Here is a 27,716-nt window from a genome sequence, read left to right on the forward strand (position 1 = left end):
AAATGGTAAAAGAGGTCCCTTTTTGTTAGTACTGTGCTTAGAGACGACCAAACATTTTATCCAAGCCTTTTTGTGTGTATTTTTGAAACTTATGGCTGTAGAATGCTGTTCTAGACACCACATACTCAAAAAAATCTTGCAAAAGCAGGAAACTATTATCAAGGCAATAAAAATGGATTTTGTTCAAACAGAATTGCCCCTTAAATGGTGAACCCTTGACATAGCAGATACATTAAAACAGTATAGGTTATCGCCCTTCTCTTTTACAGACATTCAATGAGCCTTTTACACCCAGGCATTTATTTTCCACACAACCCCGGAACCTTTTATGAGTGTTGTGTGTTACCGGGGGGAAGCTTTTGAGACTGCAACAGCGCTGTCACAACAGCCAGAGCCTCTGACAGATAGAGAGGGGCATTGTGGGAACTGACAGCGGGTTTTCGGCGGGTTCTGTTAAAATGGCGCCGTTGCCAATGGATGCTAGTGCGTTAACCGTTAACGGTTAGGGTTACAAAGAAGCGTTTCCCGGGAGCTGCCGCTGGTTGGACGCCCACAGAATGGCGGCCCCGGATCAGAAGTCTCCTAACGTTCTGCTGCAGAACCTGTGCTGTCGGATACTGGGCAAGGGGGAAGGTAATGCGGCTCCAGCACATCTTACCCTGCCTTGTACTTTGTGGCTGATCTGGCTACACTCGCATGAATGGCACATAAATGGCACATGCGTCCCCCGGTTTTATACATTCCTTCCCTCCTAATGGCATGAAGTGCTGTCTCTATCCACTTTTCTCTATTGTCACATCTTTATGTCAGGCATGACAGTGCTAGTTTGTTCTGGCTATGTGGTACTTGGCGTAAGAGTCTATGTTAATAGGGACATTATAAACCCTTTCTTATTACGCCATAATTTTTAGTGACATGTGACTCTTAGGCTAGATGTTTAATAGTAAAATGTAGGAAAAACTGATATCATAACAAATATAAAATTCGTTGATTAAAATTAATCTGTGATGTATATACATAAATATATATATATATGTTTTATAGTATACTATGCAATATTTTTGGCCCCTGTTAATACTGTGAGGAGTATAAGCATGTCACACATAGTATGAAGTAATCCACAATGTTTACTGGGCATGAGCTAAATTCTTGCTGTGTTTTGAGTACTTATTGGTCATAAGTATTGTAGTGGCAACCCGGAAATCTGAATTTTTATGCCTTTTATAATTATTTAGGTTGCGTGCTCCTTTATTTTTGTATATCCGAATATGTGTTTTCCCCTCTGGTAGAGCACTGTTACATTTTAAAGGAACTGTTCCAAGGCGTTTAAGAAAAGTTTTATAGGTGATGCATGCAGGTAGGAATCTGAATAGAGCTGTTAGAAAATATTGCAAAGTGGAAGTATTTATTTATAACCAGTCTCAGGAGCAGCCGGTGTTAAGGTGGTTTTAACTTGGTTTGAAGTTGCGCTTAGCGGCTAGTGGGGTGAAGTATTGACTGTAGCAACATGAATGTGACCCTAGCAACTGTAAGGAGCTCCAGTGTCTTACTTTGCTGAGAGTTATGGATAAGAGGCTAATACATTGAGGCAATTTAAACATGCATGGGACAGGTATCAAAGACAAGACCAGCTACTGATGTCATAGTCTCTACAGCAGGAAGAACAGGCAGAGCGGTTGTTACCTGGCCTTCTCAATGTTTAGATTTATACATTGTAACTGTTTCCTTAACTGACAGATATATACCCGAAGAATCTGTCTAGCTATATGTCATTGGTGCGATGTGTGTGTTTACCAACCTCATCCCCTAAGACAGGGCTTGACAAATTTTTTTAAATCTAGGAGCCAGCTAAAAAAGTTAGGAGCCAGGACTTTTTTTTGCCCTACACTCACACTTTGCCCCAGCACTCACCCCTGCACCCACACTTTGCCCAGCACTCACAGTCTCACACTTTACCCTAGCCCTCACTTTGCCCCAGAACTTTGCCCCAGCACTCACACTTTGCCCCAGCACTTTGCCCACACTAAAAAGCACCAGTGCATACTTTTAATTACTATTAATTAATCCCATTAATTAACTATGTCCCCAGTTTCCCATAGGCATCTTTGTAACTAAATAGCTTCCCATAGTCCCATGTTTAGTGACAAAGATGCCTATGGGAAACTGGGGACAGAATTTGCCTTAGCTTCCCATAATCTCATGTTTAGTGACAGATGCCTATGGGAGACTGGGGGCAAAGGCAAATTCTGTCCCCAATTTCCTATAGGCATCTTTGTCACTAAACAGCTTCCCATAGTCCCATGTTTAGTGACAAAGATGCCTATAGGAAATTGGGGACAGAGTTTGCCTTTGCCCCCAGTCTCCCATAGCCATCTTTGTCCCAGCCTCCCACTGCCAAGCATGCCCCCAGTTACTTCCACTTACCTGACCCCGATGTGCACTCTGTTGGATTCCTGCTGCTGCTGCCGGCGGCTCCACCCTCCTCACTGAACAGGGCTGGCACCGCCCACAAAGGTCATTGAGCAGCGCTGGTGCCGCCCGCGAAAGTTATTGAGTGGCGCCGGCTGACTCGCTTCTATTTCGAATCGACAGGGGCAGCATTTTAATAAGCCGTCCCCGTTGATCCGAAATAGAATTGAGTTAGCTGGCCAGCGCGACTCAGTGACCTTCGTGGGAGGTGCCAGCTCCGTTCAGTGAGGAGGGTGGGCCGAGCCGCCTGCAGCAGCGGGGTTGTCTGCATTGCACAGACGCCCGCTGCTGCCGGAAAGGAGGATCCAAGTCCCCTGCAACACCGCGGGGGATCTGGATCCTAAACCCAATGATAGGTTTGGCTCACAAACACCTAGGCGCCAGGAAAAAATTATCAGTCGCCATGGCGACCTGGTGCCTGGGATTTGTCGAGCCCTGCCCTAAGAAGTCCCTAATAGACAAATCTATATGGCGTCTGAATTTTAGCAAGTTATTTTTGTGTGTTTTTTCAGTGAGAATGTGTGTTTCTAGTGGGATAGAGGGTTAGATGTAAGAGGGTGGTAGATAAGTGGAAGAACCTCCCAGAAAAAGTGGTGGAAATTGATTAAACATGTATTTGATGGGATCCAGGATCTAAGGCAAGGCAAAGGTCTGAATCTTTACGTTAGATGGGTCATATAGTTCTCATCTGCCCTCAAAGTCTATGTCTCTCATGTCAGGCCTCACCACCTGGTTCTATGAGGTTTAGGGCTTTTGAATCAAAAGGAAAATGGCTACTTCTTCTATGTTGCTTTAATGTTTGATTATTACCCACCTTTTGTGTGTATATATATATATATCTGAATGTATAATTATAGTGTCACGTTCACCTAGTTTCGTTTTTCATTGTGTTAAACATGCTTTTCCCCTATTATTATTAATAATAATGATAATACACATCCTAGGCACATTGTTTTGTGGGCTATTTTTGTACTGAACTGTTGCAGAAGCTGGTCCTGTTTGTTGGGGCCATTGATCGTTTTCTGCACTTCGTTCATCCCCCTTATATTTTTACTTTCATCTCCGGCTATCTTCTAAGAGATATACGGTATATTTGCTGCAAAGTCTATACCATGCTTTAAACAGAGTTTCCTCGTTCCTCTGGAGTATAACTTTCCTGTTATATAAGGGCATATAAATGTCTACATAGGTACATAGAGAGACCTGTTCTCTTTGTTGAAGAGTCTTCTAATGTTGCCCATGCGATGCATATCTGTCAGTAGCAGAGCACATCACTATGTAATATGTATTTTAAAGCAATATCCTTTATTTTCTTTGGTTTTGTCCTGCTTGCTAATGCCAAGCACTTCCTTAGCAGGAGAAAATGGCCCAGTCGGCTGTGATATAAATGCCTTAAATTGTGCAACTCATGGTAATTTTTCACTTGCCTTTCTTTTGTTTACATGATATTCCTGAAGTCCGATAGAAAACAATGTAAGCTGTCGCTTCTGAAACAAAGATACACCGACCGCCTCTCCGGTTATTCTTCGTATACCAGCTCTATGTTCATATTCTTTCTATTCTCAGGCATTCTTTTATTCTGCGGCAAGCAGAAAACATACCTCAGTATACTTCGTTATACAGTATATTAGTTAATCTGAGTAGCGGCAGACAATCACATGTATGTGTAAGAACACTGATGTGTTGCTGACATACATGTGATTGCTAGCGGCTTCTGTGGTTTCAAGCAGGATCGCTACCACGCATGCACAAGAGGTTGACACACTAATGGGTGCTGGAATCCATTAAATGAGGCAGAAGTGTTTTCCTAATGGTGATAATTAAACAATGCATAGTCTAGATTTAGTGCAGGGAATTGATTCCAACATGTTTAACAAAAACAGTCTTGTGGCGTAGATTGTGCCTTTCATTCAAATAAATGAATAAATCTGAATTCTGTACTGGAAATAAAATAGAATGGATACTATACATTGATTCATGTTTTGTTTAAGTGCTCTAAATATAAACAATTGTAAGTCTTTTTAAGAGCTAGTGTTTTGACACACAGCTACCCAGATAATCCTAATAATTAACAATGATGATTCTCTCCAGTAATTTCCATAATTAGCTGCCTCGTGATGATAAAACAACGGAGTCGCCGCAGTGTTCGGTCCTGAGATCTCTCACCCTTTGCTTTAATATCTTTTCATGGTCGTTCGTAGGTTTGAACAGATTAGCATTCGGTATAACGTAAATGATGGATGTTACTAAAGACTTTGTCTTCTCTTGGACCAATACACCTATGTAAATGTTTCTTATATAATATACATATGCGATTAGATACACTGCGACATGAGTTTTTTTTATTTAAATGGGGACTAAAACTGTCAGGGCCTTTGGCAAAACTAAACTGTATTAAATGTCATGCTATAAACATGTAGCTAATTGTAAGTTTTAATTCACAAGCCATTTATTGTGAACTGTTATCAGAAGAGCATTCTTAGGAAAAGTGTGCACATGTTAGTCACACGCGTGTGTGGTAAGGCGTGAAGGATGCTATTATTTATTGATACAGTCAAAGGATCGCTTAATGAATAACTTATAACAGACCTTGATAAACCTCATACAACCTTTGAATGATAAGAGTAATATCACGTTTCGCTAACTTTATTGCAAAATATTTTTTTTCACTTTGAAAATGTATTCATTTACTTTTGAGAGACCACACCAGTTTTCAAGGTAAACGGCTATATAAAAAGTCCAGGCCAAAAAGCACAATGTGAATCTATTTAGGCTTGAATGAGTGCACCTTATGAATGAAGAGTCTCCAAGTAGCGGAAATACTTCACCCCCCAGCACATGTATGATATTTAGGAGTTTGTGTCGTGTAATGTACTGCATTGGGACATCTGGATGCTCCATGGGAAAATGAACGGGTTCCTATTTGGCAGATAGATACTCTGGACCCCTCCCCTTTTTTTTTTTTTGACGCTGTCTAAGGCCCGACATACGCTCCTGTGAAGGTTAATCCAGAGTTGATGACCAGAGATGTGCTATGATGCTCTGGTGGTTGAGGAATGCATTTATAGGATTACGAAACACAATGCGTTAACATTAATACCGTATCAGTCATTTTAACTGCATATATAGATGTCGCGTACCGTGTTGCTTTCTCTTTCAGCGGATGTAGCCCAGCAGTTCCAGTATGCGGTTCGTGTCATCGGGAGCAACTTTGCGCCAACTGTTGAAAGAGATGAATTTCTTGTTGCTGAAAAAATTAAAAAAGAATGTAGGTATATCTCCCAAACGGGTAAAGAGGGACACTTGCTTTACGGGGAGTGGTTAGAGGTGAATCTTTTGTGACTTTAATACACATGTATATAACTGCCGAAAACACTTTAAAACAGAATATATAATCTATACTATTTTATTTATAAACTGTTTGAGTGGTGGAGTCCATGATTTCCCCATGTTACACACCTAAACAATTCAGATACTTGGTTAAAGGCTAGCCATGCATCCTGTCGCGTGATATAACTGAAGACCCCCCCAGTAAATGCCAAAACAAATAATAAAAGTGCAGAACTTAACAGCCTTCCCTTTTACATGTGTCAAATAACTTTACCTGGACACACATGTACTTTGCACATACAACCCATGTGGATGAGCGGACGCAACATTTTGCAGTTCAGGCACACGTGAGGTTAGATTCCATAAGTATATTACAGAAACAGAAGCAAAATCTAGGGGGGGGGGATACACATTTAAGTAACTGAATCCCTCTTTGGACCTTTGGTGTAGTTGCTTATGAGATCTGCAATGCCTGTGATGCTATCATTTTGAGTATCCAACTACACCCCAGAAAGTGTTTTTCTTGATGTTGGTGAGAGTGCCACCAGATATGGGATATGTGGCTGATACCCTAGGTACCCAATATGTATGTGGTTTGCTCTGAAAGGGTCAAATCTTGGTGCATTTGGTAATACAAAATATGTTTATATATGATTATAGGCTAAGCATTTTAATTGTATCGATTTAAACTTGGGCAAGAACATGAGGCTTATATTTAAGCCACTACAGTATCAAGAAGTCTGAGGACATATCCTACCGTCAAAACCAAATGTTCTGATGTCTATTGCATGCATAGTATTAAGTCAAATATCCCACAGAGTGTCTGATCAATGTTTATATGCAGTAAACTACAAATGATCTTACAATAAAATACTGGCATTTTAACTACAAAATAAGTACCGATCTGTTTAATGCAATAGTCCAGTCTTCAGGTAATGCGTGTTTGAAATGTTATTGAAATGTGTACACTAATTCCGTTGTGGTTTTTATTTGTAATGTTATTTCCTTTGGCAGTCGTGAGACAGAGGAGAGAGGCAGATGGTGCTCTGTTTTCAGAGCTTCATAGAAAGCTACAGTCACAAGTAAGTGTTTATTTCCCTTTATATTGACGACAGATATACTTTCTTTGAATAAATGCAAAACAAAAAGGGTAATGCGCAACACTAATGTCAAACTGTAACAGCACGCTTGTGGAGTGGTGCTGCAAAAATACAAGGACAAACTCCGCAATAGTCCTAAAAGACAATCCAACAATACAAAACAGTGTCTGCGCACCCACAAATAGTAAGTAAACAATAAAACAAACAATCCGAATAATAGAAGTTATAAAATTCCAATGAATACCCCTCTCGAATGGGTATGCATTTCAAGCTCTCTACAAGCTCATAAAGAAAGAAAACAAAAAACACATAGTGTAGTACGTACTTTGAAATATATAGATACAATTAGTAAAAAGACTACAATTCCTATATGTAGACACACTCTCAATTCTTCAATTGGATATATAATGTCTTCCAACCGGACACACAAAGGCCACTTCAACGCATCTCATACAGAGACTTTCAATAATTGAGCATAGATCAGAAGGCAGGAAAAAAAGGCAGGTGAGTTTACAAAAATAACTTTAATCTTAAAAACGGATTTCTTGTATTCAGAGTCCACTGGCGTTATAGCCCGTAGCCGGGCTTTGGGTGATTTAATGCTAGTGTTGTATCTTCTCCTCTTTTTAGTCTGTTGGTGAGATTGTCAACACAGGAATACAGAAATAGTTCCCATATTTCTTAAACAAGTCAAATATTAAGGTCTGGTTTCCAAAAGTTCATTTCCAAATAGAATAGGTACATAATACTATATCAGATTTCTAGCACTTTTTTTATTATTTAATTGCTGAAGCAGCCAAAATATTTTGCACAATGTGTTTTGGTCTCAGCTAATCTATATCATTTTATATTGATTATGTATTGCACTTTAACACACAGCTTAATTACATTGTTTTTTAAAAAAAAAAAAAGGCCAGATATTTACAGTCTTTTTGTTGCGTATACTTAATGGCTAATCTTTCCAAAAACTTAGGAAGGGCATTTCAGATATTATAGAAGTGGTGGTTTTGTGCTGTTATTTTAAACCCATCGAACCCTTTTAACATCCGTCTTCATAGGAAACCTCTTGCGAGAAATAGATTTTTTTTTTTTTTTTTTTTTTTTTTTTTTAACGTTATGGACTGAATTCAATAGTGACAGTTTATTTTTAGGTTTATTGTGTAAGTGCTTTTCTCTTCTGAATACTTTAGGGTAGTGGTGTTTTCCAATTGAAGGTTAAAGTACATATTGATTCAATTAAAGGACTAAAGAATAAGTAGCTCCATGCATTGATTTTTTTTTTTGTTGTTGTTAATACTTTTCATCATACTATGAACTCCCTTTTTATACTAATGATATAATTTGCTTTGTTGTCAAGGGCCCTGATTTATCCAATGTAACACAAGATGCTTATTGAGTATAGCCAAACAAAGAAAGGGCCCTGTCATAAAATTGTTATGAGATGGGAAGGATACTGAAATAGAATATAGCTTTGTCATTAATAAAATATCGGTTTAACTATAAAAAAAATAAACCTAAAAAAACTAGTTCTCTTCTCTCCTCTAAAGTTCTCCGATGGGTGACACCTAGGGGGACGTCTTGCCTCACCTCTTATCAACCTGCCAGTACGTCCATAGAGCAGCAGACTGTTTAATATGGGTTTTTCTTAAACCAAAAAGAATAACACCTGACCTGGAAGTTGCAGCCCTGTTTCTGCAGCTGCCTTCCTCATCTGTGGCTTGACATTTCTTGTCACTTCTTGGCTGCTATAAGAGTAACGCGTATATGCTCTGACATTTGTAACAGAAAATGTATGAGTATATGAATAATGTGTGATGGAGAATTGGTATCAAAGAAACATTAGGTGTGTCTGAAAATCTGGGATGTGCCTTGTCTTGGTACTATGATGTCTTGATGTTATCGCACAGTGATTCTCATATATTTATATGCTTGTGCTTTAGGGTGTACTGAAGAACAGGTGGTCTATACTCTACCTCTTGCTTAGTCTCAGTGAAGATCCTCGGAAGCAACCAAACAAGGTAACTAAGGTTGAGGTCATGTGCTAATGAACTTTAGTTATTTTGTTATGATGTACAGCCATACCCCTCCTGTCGCTCACGCACATCTTAATATAGTTAATGTTAAGAAGCATTACTTATGTGTTTTTTAGCAGTACCAGTGGGTTCCTAGCCCTAATTCCAAGGTAAATTACATCCTGCATCCACTTGATTGCTGATACAGGAAAGAAACTAACTGCGGAGCCCCCCACTAGCCCAATACACTAAGCAACTGCCTAGCTTACCTAGCTTGCCTCTGCCGTCTGTCCCTCTCCCAAATATTCCTCGTATTTGGAAAGTGGAACCTTGGAAGATAAACAGTACTCTGAAAGTTCTTTTATTTAATAAAAAGCTTCTGCTGTGCAGAATACAGCATTGCATTAAGGGCTCCAATTGATATGTATTATGTATTATAAGCGTATTTATTTTGTTTATGTAATGTATATGTGTGCAAACAATAGTTTGTAATTGTTAGTAAAACTCCTACCATCTCCTATGTTGAGTTTTTTTATTATTATTTATTTATTTTTAGGTGTCTAGCTACGCAACACTATTTGCCCAGGCTTTGCCTCGCGACGCTCATTCAACACCTTATTACTATGCGAGGCCTCAGAGCCTCCAACTTAACTACCAGGAACGCAATGCACAGTCTGCACAGAGCTCGGCGAGTATGGGAAGCAGTGGCATTGGCAGTATTGGCATGTACTCCTTAAATGGACCAACTCCTACGCCGCCGTCATTTGTCCAGGGGTAAGTTAGTTTGCAAAAGAGATCATTGATTTAGATAAATAATGTTTTACTAAGAACATCAAATTAATGAACAAAAACATTGGTTTGTAAGGTTGAAAAAAGACCTAAGTCCATCAAGTTCATAATGGTTAAAAAAAAACCTTTTTTATACGGTATTTAACTGTATTACACTATATCCATGTGTTCCAGTGAATCTTTGTTCTTGCATCACTTTTACTTTAATTCAATTATTAGAGATCAGAAAAATTGTTCAGTGTATATTGGTCTTATGTGCGGTATAGTGAATTAGCATAATGATAATGAAAAGTTTAATTTTTTTTTCTTTCCCAGGCAGTCCTATCAAACCTCAGGGATGGGGGACTCTCTTCGGCAGCAACTAGGCTCGCGTCTAGCTTGGACTCTAGCTGCTGGTCAGCAGCCAGCGTTGCAGAACACTACCTCCAAAGGCCTTCCAAATGCTATGGCCCGTGCTGTGCCAAGAACTAAGAGAGAAGGTGATCCCAGCGGTAAGGCATGTGCTTGAACAGTGGTAGAGGCACAATCTACAAAACACGCCCTTACCATTCCTGCATTAAGTATGTTTTGCCTGGTGTCAATGAATGCGCTAGATGGATCATTAATGTAGGTCTGCCATGTTTCCAATATATTACATTATGCATTTCAGTACACAGATTAAAAATAATTATTAGAAACTCACCTTATGTGTATATCACTTGGGAAAAGCATGTTTGTATGATTTGAACGTTTTCTACAGGTTCAGATAATTTATTTCCCTCGTTTTGTCAAGCTAAGAAGTGATGGAAAGCCATTCGGGCAGATAATTCTTTAATTTGATAGTCGTGCTACCTTTTAAGTAATTTATGTTTTGGTCAGATATTACCAAAGCAAATAGACTAATTGCAAACAAAGTTATGGGTAGTTGTAACAAGCGGTGATGGTTGCAGTGTCCTTTTTAAAGTTACAATTCATGCTTAGATATGCTTACCGGAAATGAAATGATGTTCTTTTCTGTGTATTTTTTTTCCAGGGTCTGTTGAAGTTACAGAGTCCTCTTTGGTCCGGGATATTTTATATGTTTTCCAAGGAATAGATGGCAAATGTATAAAAATGTGCCCTTCAGAAAACTGCTACAAAGTTGATGGCAAAGTAAGAACTATATTTTTAATGCATTGTATACAAATAAGAGAAGCATTAGTTTCTGGCACAGTAACTTAGTCTTAAAACCTATTGTATATACATTATATGTTTAGACTCTAAGATTTTACAAATATTTACTATAACAGATTGTAAAAGTTCACGTTTTTGTACTTTAGTAAACTTAAGATTTTTTTTTAGTACATTTTGTTAACCTCCTTCCTGTTTGAATGTATTTAAGTAGACTGTTTCTCTCATCATTAGATGGGCTGCATCTTTGCACTAGTATAATGTTTTTAACTAGTTAAAGTACAGTAGCTGTTCCCCCTGGCTTAAAACTTCTAAGCTAAATGACTTTTGGAACGGAAAAGTTTATTTTAGCTTGTTTTGCGTAATGGGTCTCTACTGCCATCTAGTGTTCAAAGAATGTCCTATATAGCAGAGTTTTTTTTTCCACTACAAATAATGGGACTGTGCTCTTTCATATAAATGCATATATATATATATATATATATATATATATATATATATATATATATATATATATATATGCGCGCATGTATGTGTTTACCAGATAAACAGCTGTCATGCCAATTGAAACCAAGGAAACAATTACTTATGTGATATATTTCATGTTATAGAATGTTTAAGTTGAAACAAATAACAGCTGTCTAACTGGTGTTGTAATTCTTTTAGTTGTACTATTCCAGCAAATATGGTATTAAAACTATTCTAAATTTTGCTATACAAAAAAATATGCAAGAAATCCATTAGTATAGTTACACCGCCCAAAAGTTACCATGTTTCTCCATTTTTAATTTAGTTTTCAAGCATACACTTTATGTCCATTTAAATTACATAACCATCCATAGCTCATATCCAGCTGATTTTGATGCTTATTTGTGACTTGGATTTGGACCGATGGTCTGACATATTTGTTGCTTTAGTTTTTAATGTAAAGCTCTTATCATCCCTTAAGGCCCTTTTATGTTGGCACGGTTTTGAAATATTGTTTGCAGTAAACTAATGTGACTAATGCTTAGGTGGCACTGTCAAAATCCCTGAGAGATACGACAAGCAGGCTGGCAGAACTTGGGTGGCTTCATAATAAAGTCAGAAAATACACAGATCAGAGGAGCCTGGATCGTGCTTTTGGACTTGTTGGACAGGTATGTCTGTGTGTTGTATCGAGAACAGCCTCCAATGCTGATTGAGCATATCTCGTCATTACAATGCTGTTATGTATTATACATTATTTGATAAAGGCTTTTAATGTGTTTAATAAGCCTTAATAACTATAACTACACTTTTTAGATAGTATATATTGCCAATTTGTCACCAGTTCAGTTTTTCGTATAGTGTAAAGTGATCAGATATTTGAGTTTGTGATTCCTGATGCTTATATATAAGTGAATGCTTAGTGAGTGGTCTAAATGATCTATTTGATAAGTTTCACTTATTACATGAATGGTATTGCCGTTTTCTGTTTTATTTTTAATCGTTCTGTTAAATTTAAACTGCTAAATATGCTTCTACTGCTTGCATTTTGGACAGATGGAAGTCTTACTCACTCAGGTAGAAAAATAAAGTAGTGTTTTCAGAGATTCTTTAACTTATTGATGCTGACACAATAGCACGGTTGTGTTTTTCTGTGAGCTGAAAAGAGATTCAGGAAACAGCAAAAAAAAAAAATGCGTATGTGCAAACATGGTGCAACTAATCATTTACAACACTTTTTTTTATAACTATTCTCATTTTGTTTTTTAAAGCTTTTTTTTATTTTTTGCTTGTAGAGTTTTTGTGCTGCATTACATCAGGAGCTCAAAGAATATTATCGTCTTCTTTCTGTTTTACACTCTCAGGTAAACAAACACAAGATTTTATGGGAATGGGTCATAAATTATTAGAAACTGAATGCACTTTTTCAATGCACCATTAATCTATGAATTAATATATTGTGCTATTAATGTAAAATTATATAGGTATTTTAGATTTTTCCCCTTTTTTGCTCAACCTTTTGAATACGACATCATCAGAAAAAATGTCTCTTTACTAAAGTTTGAATTACAACCGGAGGTCCTTTATTGCTGTGCCCTTCTGGGGTCCCATTAACTTTGTCGGCTACCATAGGGAACCACTGGTTACACATGTATGGACAACAGTCGAGTTTACTTATATTTTCAAAGGATTTATGTAGTGTTATTCTAAGAGGGCATTTATCGGGTTAGACATAATGTTCTGCTTAAATCAGCTACAGGTTGAAGATGACCAAGGTGTAAACTTAGGGATAGAAAGCAGTTTAACTCTTCGCCGTCTTTTGGTTTGGACATATGACCCCAAAATTAGACTGAAGACACTTGCAGCACTAGTGGACCACTGTCAAGGTAAGAGTAAATCAAATTATTTGGGGAGGCCAATACTTTTTTATGAAATTTCTACTGATATTTCAATGCTGAGAATGAACAGATCCTTACATTCATATGTAAACATATCTGTGATTTCAATTCTGCTCCTGGTGTAGTTTTACCTAAAAATGATCACCTCACATGCAAACTCCAGGTCTAGTGAATTAAACCATGGCTCTCCCTGCAATGGCCTACAAAAAAACCTGCTACTAAAAGATATACTGTCTAAGAACATGAAGCAATTCTTTAAATCAGAGCAGTGCCTCGGTCTTTTGAAGCCCTTTCATTTTTAATTCTTTAGAATCCATGAATGGCAAAACATTATTAAGCTAGAATAAAACTGTTAAATTAGAATCAAAATCCAGCGTTGACTGTTAGAGTATACCAGCTAGTTGAAGACGCAAAAGGACTTTCACCAAAACTCAAGATACTTTGTTGAAGCATGAGCATTGAGAGCTGAAGTGCATTCTTCATCAAAGTGTCTTGAGTTTTGGTGAAGGTCCTTTTTCGTCTTCAGTTTTTTATTCTAGCTTAAGAATATTAATATTTTAACTTACTATTGTTGAACATACAGGACGAAAAGGAGGAGAGCTGGCATCGGCAGTGCATGCATACACTAAAACTGGTGATCCATACATGCGCTCACTGGTGCAACATATTCTAGGCTTGGTGTCGCATCCCATCCTTAATTTCTTATACCGTTGGATATATGATGGAGAGTTGGAGGATACCTACCATGAGGTACACCATTTTGTATGCGCTATGAATAACGCAATCTAATACTTCTCTGAGAATATGTTTTTAATTCCTTCAACAGTACCATAATGGTCTTGGTTATGATGTTTACACTTTTTATTATTTATACCAGAAGTGAGTTATCAATTGAACTTTCTTTTGGCAACTTCAACCACTATCTGCCAGGGACATATAAGATCAGATGAAGTGTCAAAATGTGCCAGTCACTGGCCTAGTGTTTGTTAAAACCTTGGATGCAGGTGCTTTTCTTTCTGTAAAGTAAAACATTGCAAGTTCTAGGAAAGACCTGGGACTGTTCGAAGACATACGGGTTTCTGCAACAGACAGGGTAATGAACGAACACAAAAAAGAAAACTATTGGTGAACTAGCACCAGGGCACCCAACCTAGACATCTGGATGCCATATGGCCTTTTTATATTTGTAATTTTAGAACAGAAAACAAACTGTTCCAATGTGTTAAGTCAATTTATGTTGTTATTTAGAAACATAGAATTTGACCGCAATTAAGACCCCCCCATCAGGTCTGCCTGTTTTTCCTAATGTAAAGACTCGGACCTTAACGAGTCCTTGGTCTTTTCTCAGCTTCATGATCGCTTTATGTCTATCACATGCATGTTTAAATACCCTCGCTGTATTAGTCTCTACCACTGATGGAAGGCTTTTTCCGTTTATCTCCCACCCGCTGGGTACAAATTTACCTTGTGTTTCTGTTGAAAGTCTAAAAACTAAAATGTTTGCTGTTAATATGGTCCAGTCCATGCCTTGTTTAATGGAATAGAAGCGGCTTAAACCGCGTACTCTTTGGCATGTACCGGAAGCTTTTGCCACGCAAATATTTCGGATACATTGTAAGGATACATTTTCCTGTAACCATAGGGTTTATTTTTCCCTACAAACATAACAGGGAATAGGTTTGTTTTGGTCCGGGCAGTATGTGAGAAGTGCCGCTTTTTACATTCTGCTTTCTTTGGCTTTGGCACTTATCCAATAATTAATGAAAAATCATTGTACAATTATCTTTTTCTGCTCTTCAATTTAACGGCATGACATGCTGAAAATAAGAGAGCCTTGAACAGGATATGCAGCAGTACACGAGCGCGTAATGACCTTGATTTCTTTTGTTCTTCATTTTTTATTCACTAATGATAGCTCAGTTGAATTTTTTCCCCTGTTTTGTCTGTACTCGTTGCTTTTTCTATTTTCTAGTTGCATAGATACCTTGCCACTAAAGTGCTATAGTTGTTGAAGTTTTATATGTTTTTCAATTATTACTTAAGTATTTACCTGTTAGAAAACAAAAATAAGCCACATTGGGTGTTTTTTTTCTTTTTCCCCCCTTCTTCTCCTCTTTCTATTTGTGTTAGTCTTTTTCATCATTGCCTTTAAGAAGTGATTCTTTATACTTCAGGCCATTCCAATGCCTGCAGAAGGGCTCATCAAACCCAACCGGCTTTCAGGTTGATAATACCTTTTTGAGTAATGCGCAACCTTATTTTATTAATAAAATCTATCAGCTTCAGAGCCCTTAAGCTGGAGAACCAAGCTAATAAACAGCATTTTTTAAACCCCTCGTTCCTAAGAAAAATCATCAATGAAATTCATCTTGCATATGGCCGTATAGTGCTTTGCTCACCGCTGTGTCTAAGTACCTCTTTTTAGGATGGAGGTTGTATGTATTAGGAGGATTCCTTGTATGCTAAGTGATTCACTTAACTTTGGGCATGCGATTTGTACCTCTATTGACTGGTATACTTGTAAGTTGAGTTATCATGCACTAATATGCATACAAAAACAGCAAAAATATGAACATTTCTTACTTGAGTAGGGAACAGATCACTCTAACCACATAAGGATTTTTTTGATTAATTGGCTAATATATTTTTAGCTTATTTTACGTTGGATGGGAAGCAAGCTGTTTACATACTTACCTTTAAGATATGAAACAATTGTTACGTGTTCCTTGTAAGGCTAGATTTGCGTTGGCCTGCTGAGTCTGATATATCAAAATTAATTTCTTCAATGTCTCAAGTTCTTTGTAGCATCTGATCCTACGGTGAAAACAGACCGACTGTGGCACGACAAATATACGCTAAGGAAATCTATGATTCCATCTTTCCTGACGATGGATCAATCTAGAAAGGTGCAGTAAGGAATCTTTTGATATTTCTTTGCCTTTAAATATTGTACGATGTAAAAGAAAAATTGAATTGCATTTCTTTATTATGAAATCTGAAATGACAACCCTGTGATCTTGTTATGTGGGACATACTTTATCAGGTTTGTTTATTTATGGTGTACAACCAAGCAGTCTGGATTTATAATTATAATCTTGAGACCTTTGAGACACTACAAAGCATTGACTTGCTAAATGGTTTAGATTTTGTAAATCTATATAGATTGACCTGTTACAATTGATACCCATTAGTATAGTGCGCTCTTTTGATGTATACACAAATTGCTTTTCAGTAAGATCTCTTGCCTTGTTTTTTTTTCTTACCAGACCTTTTAAATGTGTTTTCGTCTTTTTTGTATTCCCAGGTTCTCTTGATTGGGAAGTCCATCAATTTTTTACATCAAGTGTGCCATGATCAAACACCAACCGCAAAGATGATGGGTGTTGCCAAAGCCGCAGAGTCGCCTAAAGATGGTTGGTTTAAGTGTTTTTTAAAAAAGGCGTATGTTCAGACACATTTAGCCTTAAATACAATGACTGTGTATTATATGCAGATGTATACAACACCACTATATATGGGTTATAATTTAGTAAGATTTAAATAATTATTGTGTCCAAAGGCCACAGAAATGCTTACGAACGATCCCTAAAACACACAATTTTTGTTGCATTAAATAATGTAATAGTGCGTATGTTCTGTAATGGCATCTCACTTCAGTTGACAAAGTTGTGTTTAACTGTCAAGACTGAGATTAGAAAGTTAGAGGTATTCCTTGACACCCTTTTTTTCCCATCTGCTCTTATTTTGTTCCCTCAATTATTATGTTTCAATTTGTTTCTCCTCTCATTTGCCTGCTTGTTTTTGGGGTTTTTTTTGTTGTATTTTCCTGTGCATTCTATAAAACTGTAATGCATTCCATATATATATATATATATATCTATATATATATATATATATATATATCTATATATATGTATATGTATATATATACCGTATTGGCTTGGATATAGGCCGCCCCCGTATATAGGCCGCACCCTAAACGTTTGGTGCTTTTTTAAAGAAAAAGTTTTTTTCTTTAAAAAAGCACCAAAAACCATGCTGCCACTTTGTCCCCCCCCGCCCCCCCGAGATATGCTGCCACTCTGTCCTCCCCCCCCCGAGATACGCTGCCTCTCTGTCCTCTCCCCCCCGAGATATGCTGCCACTCTTTCCTCCCCCCCCAGATATGCTGCCACTCTGTGCCCCCCCCTCGAGATATGCTGCCACTCTGTGTCCCCCCCCCAACTTACCAGAGTAGACTCCCGGGTGTCTCGCGGGGCCGGAGGGGGACATCTATGCACATCGTGTATACAACTCCCGGTGCCGGCACTCAGCAGAATTACTGGCACCGGAAGTTGTATACGCGTATTGCGTAGGTGTCTTCCGCCGGCCCTGCAAGACACCCGGGAGTCTGCCCTGGTAAGTCGGGGGGGTTAAAATGCATTGTGCGGACGTTCACCGGCAACGGCGCATCGACGCTGCCGGTGAACGTCCGTGCGATGCGCTTAGACAACCTCCCGTGCCGGCACTCCCCCCGTGGGAAGTGCTGGCAGGGCAGGCTGTCTGAGTGTATCGGGGAGTAGGATGCAGGTCCCCTGCACCGCTGCGGGGGATCTGTATCCTAACCCCGCTGCCTGCCCGGCGCCCGGGACTGCATGTCCCGGGCGTCGGGCGCTAGACCCCGAATATAGGCCGCACCCCCACTTTAAAGTCTTAAAGTGGGGGAAAAAAGTGCGGCCTATATTCGGGCCAATACGGTATGTATGTATGTATGTATGTATGTAGCCGATTCTAAAATAAAAGAACTATAGTAGGGACGGCTGAGAAGCAACCGGTGATATGTTACAAAATGTGTTTTGTTTTTGTATATTTATGCAAGTTACATCACCGAATAACAAATTTACCGTAATATTCCTCTGTCCCTTTTAAGCTGCAGACTTGTTTACGGATTTGGAAAATGCCTTCCAGAGTAAAATCGATGCGGCGTATTATGAGACTAGCAAATACCTGCTAGATGTCTTGAACAAGAACTATAACCTACTCGAACACATGCAGGCCATGAGGCGCTACCTCTTACTTGGACAGGGAGACTTTATACGGCACTTAATGGATTTATTAAAGTAAGACGTTTTTACTGTTGAAGTGGGTTAAAGTGTAGGTGTTATGTATTCAAAGCAAAAGGTAACTTGATTGTGCTTGCTATTCTAGACCAGAGCTTGTCCGTCCAGCCACCACGTTGTACCAGCACAATCTTACTGGTATTCTGGAGACTGCTGTAAGGGCAACCAATGCCCAGTTTGACAATCCTGAAATTCTCAAACGCTTGGATGTCAGACTTCTAGAGGCAAGTAATACATGTGCACCTTTACTAATATTACAGTAATAGAGAACATTACTTTGTGATTTGTATATATCATTACATAAGCAAATGTTTGAAATAAACAAGCCTCTTCTCTTGCCTTTTATGTGACCCAGTTTAATTGTCCTAAAAAATGTGAATTCAGACGGTGAATGATGATGACAGAGTAAGGAAGTGGGGTGAGGTACACCTAACTAGCGTAGGCTGTTTTTTTACTTTTTGTACCCTTTGGGACCAAGGCTGTTTTAACACTTTAGCGGCGCTCGTGTTTAGATGTAATTTTCTCCTCACTCATTTAGTGAACCCACACAAATTATATATTGTTTTTTTCAGGACAAGGAGGATTTTCTTGATCATATCTAATTTCCTATAAAAAAAAATAATATATGAAAAAATTGAGGGTTTTTTTTTTGTTTGTTTTTTCTCATTTGAAAAATCTTTTACTCCAAAAAGCTAATGAAAAACCCTGCTAAATAGATTCTACTATTTCTCCTAAGTTTAGAAATACCCAGTGTTTTGATGTTGTTTTTTTGCTTTTATTCTGCAAGTTATTGGGCAATAAGTACAAGTAGCGTTTTGCTATTTCAATTTTTTTCCAAATCTGGTCATTCTGCCCCATATGCTATTTTGGGTATGTTTAAACCTGGCCAATGCAATTTACCCCATCATACCGTATATTTTTGAAAACTAGACACCCCAGGGCATTTCAAATGCTAGTATTTTAACCCTTTCCATGCATGAGATTCTACCACCAGCCTTTGCTGGACTTCGCAAAGTTTATGGTTGTATTTTTTTTTTACTTCAGGTATAAATTTATAGCTCCAAGTATACGTCAAACACCCCAATATGTGCTCAGCAACATCTTCCGAGTACAGTGACACCACCCATGCATGGGTTTGTCTGGTGTTTGGGGGCTAAATGGCCTCATTTGGGATGTGCACTTTTTTTCCAAGAAATTCAGTCTGTGCCTATACCCTATCTTTGAACCCAGCCACTCCAATTTACCCAATCAAACCATTCAAATACCCTTGGGTATTTGAAATGCTTTTACTTTAACTCTTTCCATGTCAAGATTATTGGGTAGATACAGTGCTAATTTTAGCACTTGCTCATAATAACAAACTTTTTGTTTATATTTTGCTGGAACTGGATGGTTCCTCTGATGCATAATTATATTTCAATATTACCATTTGGGAAACCCCAGGAATGGGCCATGTGGGATGACAAAATGAGCAATAAAAAAGCTAAACAAATGAAGAAACCTAAATGGCAATCATAACAATATTGCAGTTTGCTTGTCATTTACAGTTTTGTCCCTTCATATATGCTGCTCTAGGCTATCAGTGTGCCACTCTACAACCTGTGTTTTAAACCCATAGAAGCTTTTTCTTCTTCACCAATAAGTGGGAATACCACTAAAAACTAGTGGGTGTTAGTGGGCATTTGTTGTGATTTCCATACTGAGTCATGTAGTTTAATGTATGCAGTTGCATCCCATTAAAACCAAATATACAAAAAGAAATGACATCATCACTAATTAACTAGCACTTTTGTGAAATACTCATCGTTAATTTAAGATTACAGTTTGTACTTTATTAAACTAGTACTTGAAGGCGATTCTTTTTTGTGTGTGCTTTTACAATTGATTGTATATATCTCAAGTCCCCATGTATTAAAAGTAATTTTCTTGAATTTGCTACAAAAAATGCACTAGGCTAATAACTTTGCAATTGCATACAAATGCTTGCGCCCTAAAACATTCATAGCATTTAATTCAGTGGTACGTCCCTTGACAATATCAGCCATAAACAAACATCCTTCGAATTGGCACCTAAAGTGCTGCTAGACGGAGCACATAATAACCTCAATTTTCTTTTGATGATTCAAATGGGGCCATTTAGCAGGAATAAGAAGACATTATTTATAGCATTTATTTGCGCTGAAAAAATCAAAATAAGAATCAAGGCCTTATTTTTAAAATGAAATTCTCTTGCTATTGAGAGCTCCTGCAAGCTAATAACCGAGACAGGCCTTTAACAAAAAGGAGAATGAAATGTGTATCGGCACAAATCACTCTGTCCCCTGCATCCTATCAGAGCCTGCAGGGCATATTGTTTATACTAAGCTGTTTTTTGGGGAAATTTCATTCCTACTGTCTAATTGGTCACTCTACTTTAGAGCTTTTGAATACACCTTTTTTCAATAAAAAAAAAATGTTTTGGTGAAACTAATAGCATAAAATGTATTTTATGATATGCAGAGACGTAGACTTGAAATAAAAAGCCTTTTTAAGTAATGTGTTCCTTCTAGCGTTTTAATAATTCAGTGTCCTATTACTTGGTCAGGAACTAATCTGTCTCAAATGTTCGTGCGGATGTGAACTATGTTCTTTTCTCTTTTTAATTATCAATTCAGTTTTTGCTGTCACTGGCAGCCTTTTTTAAATTTTTCTAACCCCCCAATATATAAACAAGTTATGGATGTGTTGATGGTGTTTTAAATGCTGTGCACACTTGATGCAGAACATGCCTAGATGGTGTTTTTATGTATAATGTAGACATGTTAGATTTCGGCTGTGACAGATCGGATCCACTTCACATCTGAACACAGCTGTGCTATTGCAGTCATAAAATATTGGCAGCTGTATATTGTGTACCTATATATCTTCATAGCTTCTAATGCATAAAGCAGCTTCTAATTCCAATTTGATCTCTTCTGGCTCCTGAAAAAAATCTCCCAGACATCTTCAGCTTTTACACGTGTGGTAAATCATTTTGAGCACTGTTGTCTATGGCATGTGTGAGTTTGGCTCTGAAAAGAAAGAAAAAAAAAAAAAAACCAGTACATTTAAGTCTGTTCTCTGTTCATAGGTATCTCCTGGAGACACGGGATGGGATGTATTCAGCTTAGACTACCATGTAGAAGGTCCTATTGCCACAGTAAGTTCATAGCATGTGTGTGTATGTATATGTTTGTATGGCTTGTGTGTGCTATAAAGTCCTGGAGCTTGGGGTTCATAAGGCTTTCAAGTATCTTAATCAAGGTCCTCTTGGGCAATAAGTCACAGGAGCACTGATTTGTGCTTTTATTTACATTTGAAAACCCCCCAAACTAAATCCTGGAAATAAAGCCTAGCCTATTGGAGCCCCCTATGGGCTACGCTTTGCTGGCCCAGGCTTACCGGCCTAAACACTCACTAACGTTTGGACTGACTATTTTAAAAGAGCTTTACAACTTTCCACATTGAAGGTGAAGTTTGCCGTAAGTGCTTGTGTTGTTGGCTTCACACTAGATCTCAACTTATTGTTTCAACCTTGGAGCTAGAAACTTTGTTGCAACTACGTACTTGTCTATCAAATCATAGAAAAACATCTGAGTATTTTTTCCTGTAACCAAGAAAGAGCTTTTTTTGCTTCCAAGAGATTCCTCTCCAGATGGATTGTAGAAGCCATGAAAATGCACTGTTGGGAATGACATTCTAGCTTCTGAGATAGCCCACCCATTAGCAGGGCAAATCTGCTAACTGTGTGCACATTTTTGTCAGACACTGCAGACCAGGTATTCTCTCTGTAGAAGAGGCCACGTTTAGGAAGAGTGCTCCAGTCCGCTACCTCTTCATGAATTTATTCTATGGTAAATGCTAAGGAGGGAATGAACTTAGGAGGCAGCGCAAACCATCTCTTACATCATAAATTAAGCCTAGGTGTTTTGCACCCCAGGCAAACTACTGGATCTATCCAATAAAGGTTGAGTGTAGTGGTTGTAACTTGTTCACTTCACTATACACTATGAAGAGCTAACCTTGAATGGTCCTGTCTAATCAGTTTTTTTCCGCCCAGTTCTTCCTATCCATTTAATTACACTTTATGCAGGACCACCTAAGCCCTCCTTGTTGAAAATCTACCAGTCTTGGCCCTTTTATTATGGAAAAAGTAAATTGAAGGAGCTGAAACCAAAACATCCGGGCAACTCTCCTTTTAGTGAATGTGCCGCCATTTCTCTGCTGCCGTCTCCTCTTTATGCCATGTGTGGTTGACCTTAACATATAAAGCTGTAGTTAGTTGTTTCATTTTTAAGTTAACTGCAAAACATTTTCACATTAATTTTTCTGTGAATACTACCATCGTGTATTATCGTTTATTAGAATTTTTTACTTTTTCATTACAGCTGCAATCTTTTCGCCCTCACTACTGTTCTCCAGCATAACCCAGAATCCTCTGATTAAAGAGATCACTTGGCATTTGCAAGGCACCTATTATGCCAGCACTTCAGGAAAAAAAAATCTCAATTTCTCTAAATTCTTGATAAGCACATAAATCCCTTTTTATTTAAACCATTTTGTATATATTTAATAATTCATTTGTTCCTTTTGAGACTTAAGCATGTCCTTAATGAAATAGTTCATTCATTGTGTTCCATTATTCATAGACTATCAACTAATTTGTAATAATTTGCAAGGAACTGTAGAATGTATTTAAGTACAATCATATTTGTAGTATTTAAAATAAAATATGATGAAGAATTCATTAGATTTGATGAGAAAATAGCTGGTTTATTGTTCAAAAGACCTTTACTGCTTAGAATCCATCGTTTTTCTTTTTTTTTTTTAAGCTGTAGATATTCAAATACTTTGTTCAGAGAAGAAGCAACATTTTTAAAATGATTGAAAATGTTTGTAGTGAGGATTTATCTAATTTGCCCAAAATCTAGAAGTTATATATTACACTTTTGACTTGAGAAAAACCTATAGATAGTGGAAATAGAATCTTTATATCCATGGCTTTTAGATTGCGATATGTACTTCCAGGTATGGAAGTTTACTTTAGGAATAACATATTTAATGTCGTCCATTTTAAAACAGGTGTTCACAAGGGAGTGCATGAGCCATTACCTCAGGGTGTTTAACTTCCTGTGGCGGGCAAAGAGGATGGAATATATTCTCACAGACATGTGGAAAGGTCATATGTGCAATGCAAAGTTATTGAAAAGTATGCCTGGTAAGTGAGAAAAAACGTAATAAATTTACGTTAATTTATTGTAAGCTTTATTCAGGTTATGGCTGCTTGCCGCATATTTGCATCCACAAGAGGTTATAGAAGGAGATTGGTGTGAGCATATAGGGAAAAGGCATCAGAATTTACCGCTCTTTTTTCCTGTTTGTTTTGTATGCTGCCAAATTCTATAATTATCTTCTGCAAAATTCCATAGCCTGCTTAAGTACCATTAAATAGTGGTTCGATGTGGAACGATTTATAATATGCGTTTTTGTGTACATTATTTTACCTGAATGTAGAAAATAAATTGGAACAATAACTGCAGTCTAGTGTGCTACATCCAGTAGCGTTGCCAAAGTAAAAGATTTCAATTAACCCTATAAATCTCACTGGTTCCTTCCCATGATGCTGTATTGTTTAAATACCAGGTCTCACTTTACATTATGCTGTTCACTGGGTATTTTTTTATATAGAGGTGAGAGGCCTCCATCTTAACATTTTATCATAAGAATTGTGTTGCTTAGCTTGTGTAGAATCTTCATTGCTACCGGAAATCTTTTTTTTTAGGGGGGGGGCGCACAATTGTTTTTGTACCTAAGAAGAATGCCTAAAATAAAAATTTGGTCCTGGATGTGCTATAGTTGCACAGAATTTTTTTCATCCATGCGTTCTTGTTTCCATTTTTGGTCAAATTTTGATTATTCATTTACATTGCAGAGCTCTCTGGGGTGCTTCATAAGTGTCACGTCCTGGCTTCAGAAATGGTCCATTTCATTCATCAGATGCAGTATTACATCACATTTGAGGTACAATGCAAACTGTAATGTACGGTGGTTCTTCTTTAATCTCCCAGAAATGCTTGCTGCTTTAAAAAAAAAAATATATATATTTAACAAATTTTCTTGGAATTCTCAGGTTCTGGAGTGTTCTTGGGATGAGCTGTGGAACAAAGTACTGCAAGCACAGGATTTGGATCACATAATAGCTGCACATGAAGTATTCTTGGACACAATTATATCCAGGTGTCTGCTGGACAGTGAATCAAGAGTATGTTTAAAATGATTTGTAATTTGTAAATCTCATAAGTAGGTTATGTGAACTTGCATTTAAAAATGGCCACCGTTTTAAGAAGTGTTACTATAATATCATTGTCTTGTTCTCCTACTGTGCACAAATTCTTGATTCTTTAAGAGTCCATTTATTAGTCCCATAGTGCATGGATAATAGCTGCGCCTTTCGCTAGGTCCATTTAGTGGGGTGGATAGAGCAGCTACCCTTACAACTACAAAGAACTATTATTTTTTTTGAAACACGCTTGGCAGATATGATACAATATAAGCCTTTCGTAAAATAACATAGCCAAACCCAGTAATAAGCTTTTACTGATTAATCTGGCAAATCAAAACAGATTTTTTTTTTACTCTTTCTTTCCAGACTCTTCTTAATCAGCTTCGAGCTGTCTTTGATCAGATAATTGAATTTCAGAATGCACAGGACACAATGTACAGGGCTGCTTTGGAGGAGTTACAACGCAGATTACAGTTTGAAGAGCGGAAAAAAGAAAGAGAGTCAGAGGTATGCACTTATAATAAACTGCAGTATAGGAACAAGTTCCCACCATTTGAGATAAATAATAAGATATGTTCATGTTATGTCTCACCATGATTACCGTTTGGCTGATTGCATAATGGACAGATAAAGAGAGAAAAAAATGCTTTATATACATCTTGAATTATTTTACTACTTCTGCTGGAAGTTAATTCCTTGCATAACCAGCTCAGTGACAGTTTGACCCTTGCAGTAGAAACATTGTAGTGTTGGCATTCCACAACATCAGTTCTTGCAAACTCTCCTCTAGTGAATAAACCCCACTACCCATGCACTATACAGTGTCCGCTCATCCCATCTCCTATCTCCCAGCTCGGTGGGTTCCGCTGTCATAGTGAAGTCAGTGAATAGAAATTCCTCTCTAACACGTAGTTCCTGATAAGTGAGCACATCACAATATAAGAAAGGCACTATTAAACTTAGTCAGTACTTTAATTCCACTCTCTCAAGCATGTTCAGCAAACAAACCTCAGCAGATCTGTCCTTTTTATTCTTTTGTCTGAAGGTTTAATTAACAAACACAAAGTTTTAAAAGCTTTCCATGGCAACTACCTCTCACTGCTTATTTTTGTTATATGACAAGTGCTCCTGGCAAAAACAAATGATGAACAAGACAGCATTTTACTTAATTAAATCATTATTCCTACTTAGTAGTTGGGTATTCAACAGTGCTAGAAATGATATTTCAACTGTGTATACACAAGTGTAAAATACAGCAGAGTAGATGGAACGGCACCTTTTAACACATCAAGCAAAAAGCTGATGTAGTTACCGTATTTATCGGGGCACCACCGACTGGACCGGAAGAGAGGGAGGCGCGGCTGCAAATCGTGCAGCTCTAGGATTTATTGGCGGATAACACGCAGGTGGGGTTTCTGCTTCTTATTTTAGTTATAAAAGTGTGTGTTATACACCGATAAATACGGTAACTTTTTTATGGGCTACTACTTACTACTGTGGATTTAATTTTGCCTAATATTGCTTATCCATATCTACTTTTATAAATAAAATGTAGTAAGACGTTTGCTCCCAATAAATCACATTACCAAACGATATGTAACTTCATGATTATATAGCCTGGGTAGAATACACATACTTGAGGTGGAGTAAAATGTAGTTTACTTATCGAATATATTCCAGGCCTTGCTACTTGATAATATTTGCTTATTCTATATTTTTCTTTTCTGTGTATGTGTGGGGTTTATTTGTTATGATGTAAGGGATGTTTAAGATTGATGAGGAAAGTATCAAAGTAAAACAAAAAGTACAAACTCTTGCAGCAACTTTGGTGTCAGCCAGGTATTCAACAAAATCTGCTTCAATCATGAGCTGTCTCAGACTCACCATCATTCAGTAAACATATAAACCTGGGGATTATAGTATTCAAATATTTCCTTTTCTTTTTTTCATGTATTTTAGGGAGAATGGGGGGTGACCGCTGCAGAAGAGGAGGAGGAGAAAAGAAAGGTTTTGGAATTTCAAGAATCTATACCGAAAATGCAGTCACAGTTAAGAATTCTCACTCATTTCTATCAAGTAAGTGTAATTAAGTTGGATATTATGTTACAGTAACTAGATGGTGTAGTTTCTCTTTTTTTTTTTAAAAAAAATACTCTCAAATTTTATTATAGGAGGCAGATTTGCTGTTTCAAAGTAGTTACTCCTAATTTTTTATTTTTTTTACAGATTAATAGTGTTTTTTTTTTGTTTTTAATTTTTCCTCTCTCATTCTGTTATTTTTGACTTATAGTAGAGTACACTGTCTTCACACAGACTAAAAAAGGAATAGTCTGCTGTCCTGCGAGTTCTGATTCCCCTTATAATACCGATGCCCTTTCTGATGCTTTGATACATCTCATTAGCTAAAATCAATGCATGAGAATAAATACATGTCCCCTTTGCATGTGTTTGCATGTTTCTAATTAATTTTTTTTAAATTTTTTTTTTAGGGTATTGTCCAGCAATTTTTGATTTCACTGACAACCAGTACAGATGAAAGCTTGAGGTTTTTAAGCTTTAGGCTGGACTTCAATGAACATTATAAAGCAAGGGAACCTAGACTGCGTGTTTCACTTGGCACTAGAGGGCGACGCAGCTTACATATATAAAGAACCTGGCACGCCGATAATAAATACTACAGCCAAACCAAATTGTGTGCAGCGCTTAGCTTCTATTAAGTATGCTGGCAGCAAGTCTTTAGCATTTCATTGTATGGTCATACACGGAGGGTTAATAGTCATATACAATGGGTCTTTTATATGTTGTGGTCCATTTCTGAACAAAATAAAGTGCATCTGTTTACACTGTAAATTTCAGTAATGTATATTTTTATGAGATACCTTCTTTGTGCTTTTTAAATTTGTGTTAAACCTTAATTATTTAGAAAAACACGATTGCACATCCTTGTGACAAATGTTCATGGATTTATTTGATTAGTCCTGTTTTAAATGGTCAATGTACTTTTAAAACTTAATTTCCAAATCTGGTTTCTTGAAACTAAACTTTTTTTAATGTATCATTTATGTTGACAGTGTGAATAAATTCAACACATTTACCAATTA

The 27,716-nt window shown here is 37.5% G+C and overlaps 1 protein-coding gene across 2 annotated transcripts; it reads left to right on the forward strand.

The window, feature by feature from the left end:
• The first annotated feature begins 373 nt into the window (after window positions 1–373).
• Window positions 374–27,716, forward strand: TUBGCP3 (tubulin gamma complex associated protein 3). 2 transcript variants are annotated; one of them, XM_053455249.1, is made up of 22 exons: window positions 374–633; window positions 5,630–5,737; window positions 6,814–6,881; window positions 8,840–8,917; window positions 9,468–9,685; window positions 10,016–10,191; window positions 10,713–10,831; window positions 11,863–11,988; window positions 12,613–12,681; window positions 13,071–13,203; window positions 13,799–13,965; window positions 16,011–16,121; window positions 16,520–16,628; window positions 18,125–18,314; window positions 18,403–18,538; window positions 21,424–21,492; window positions 23,415–23,550; window positions 24,265–24,353; window positions 24,463–24,594; window positions 24,982–25,122; window positions 26,575–26,691; window positions 27,105–27,716. In XM_053455249.1, the coding sequence occupies exons 1-22, from the start codon at window positions 558–560 to the stop codon at window positions 27,261–27,263; spliced, it is 2,727 nt and encodes a 908-aa protein (XP_053311224.1). In that variant the 5' UTR covers window positions 374–557; the 3' UTR covers window positions 27,264–27,716. The 2 variants fall into 2 exon arrangements, with proteins under 2 accessions (XP_053311224.1, XP_053311225.1); XM_053455250.1 differs by having other exon boundaries at window positions 13,077–13,203.

The sequence above is a fragment of the Spea bombifrons genome, chromosome 2 (genome assembly GCF_027358695.1).
Source record: "Spea bombifrons isolate aSpeBom1 chromosome 2, aSpeBom1.2.pri, whole genome shotgun sequence".
NCBI classification, from domain to species: domain Eukaryota; kingdom Metazoa; phylum Chordata; class Amphibia; order Anura; family Pelobatidae; genus Spea; species Spea bombifrons.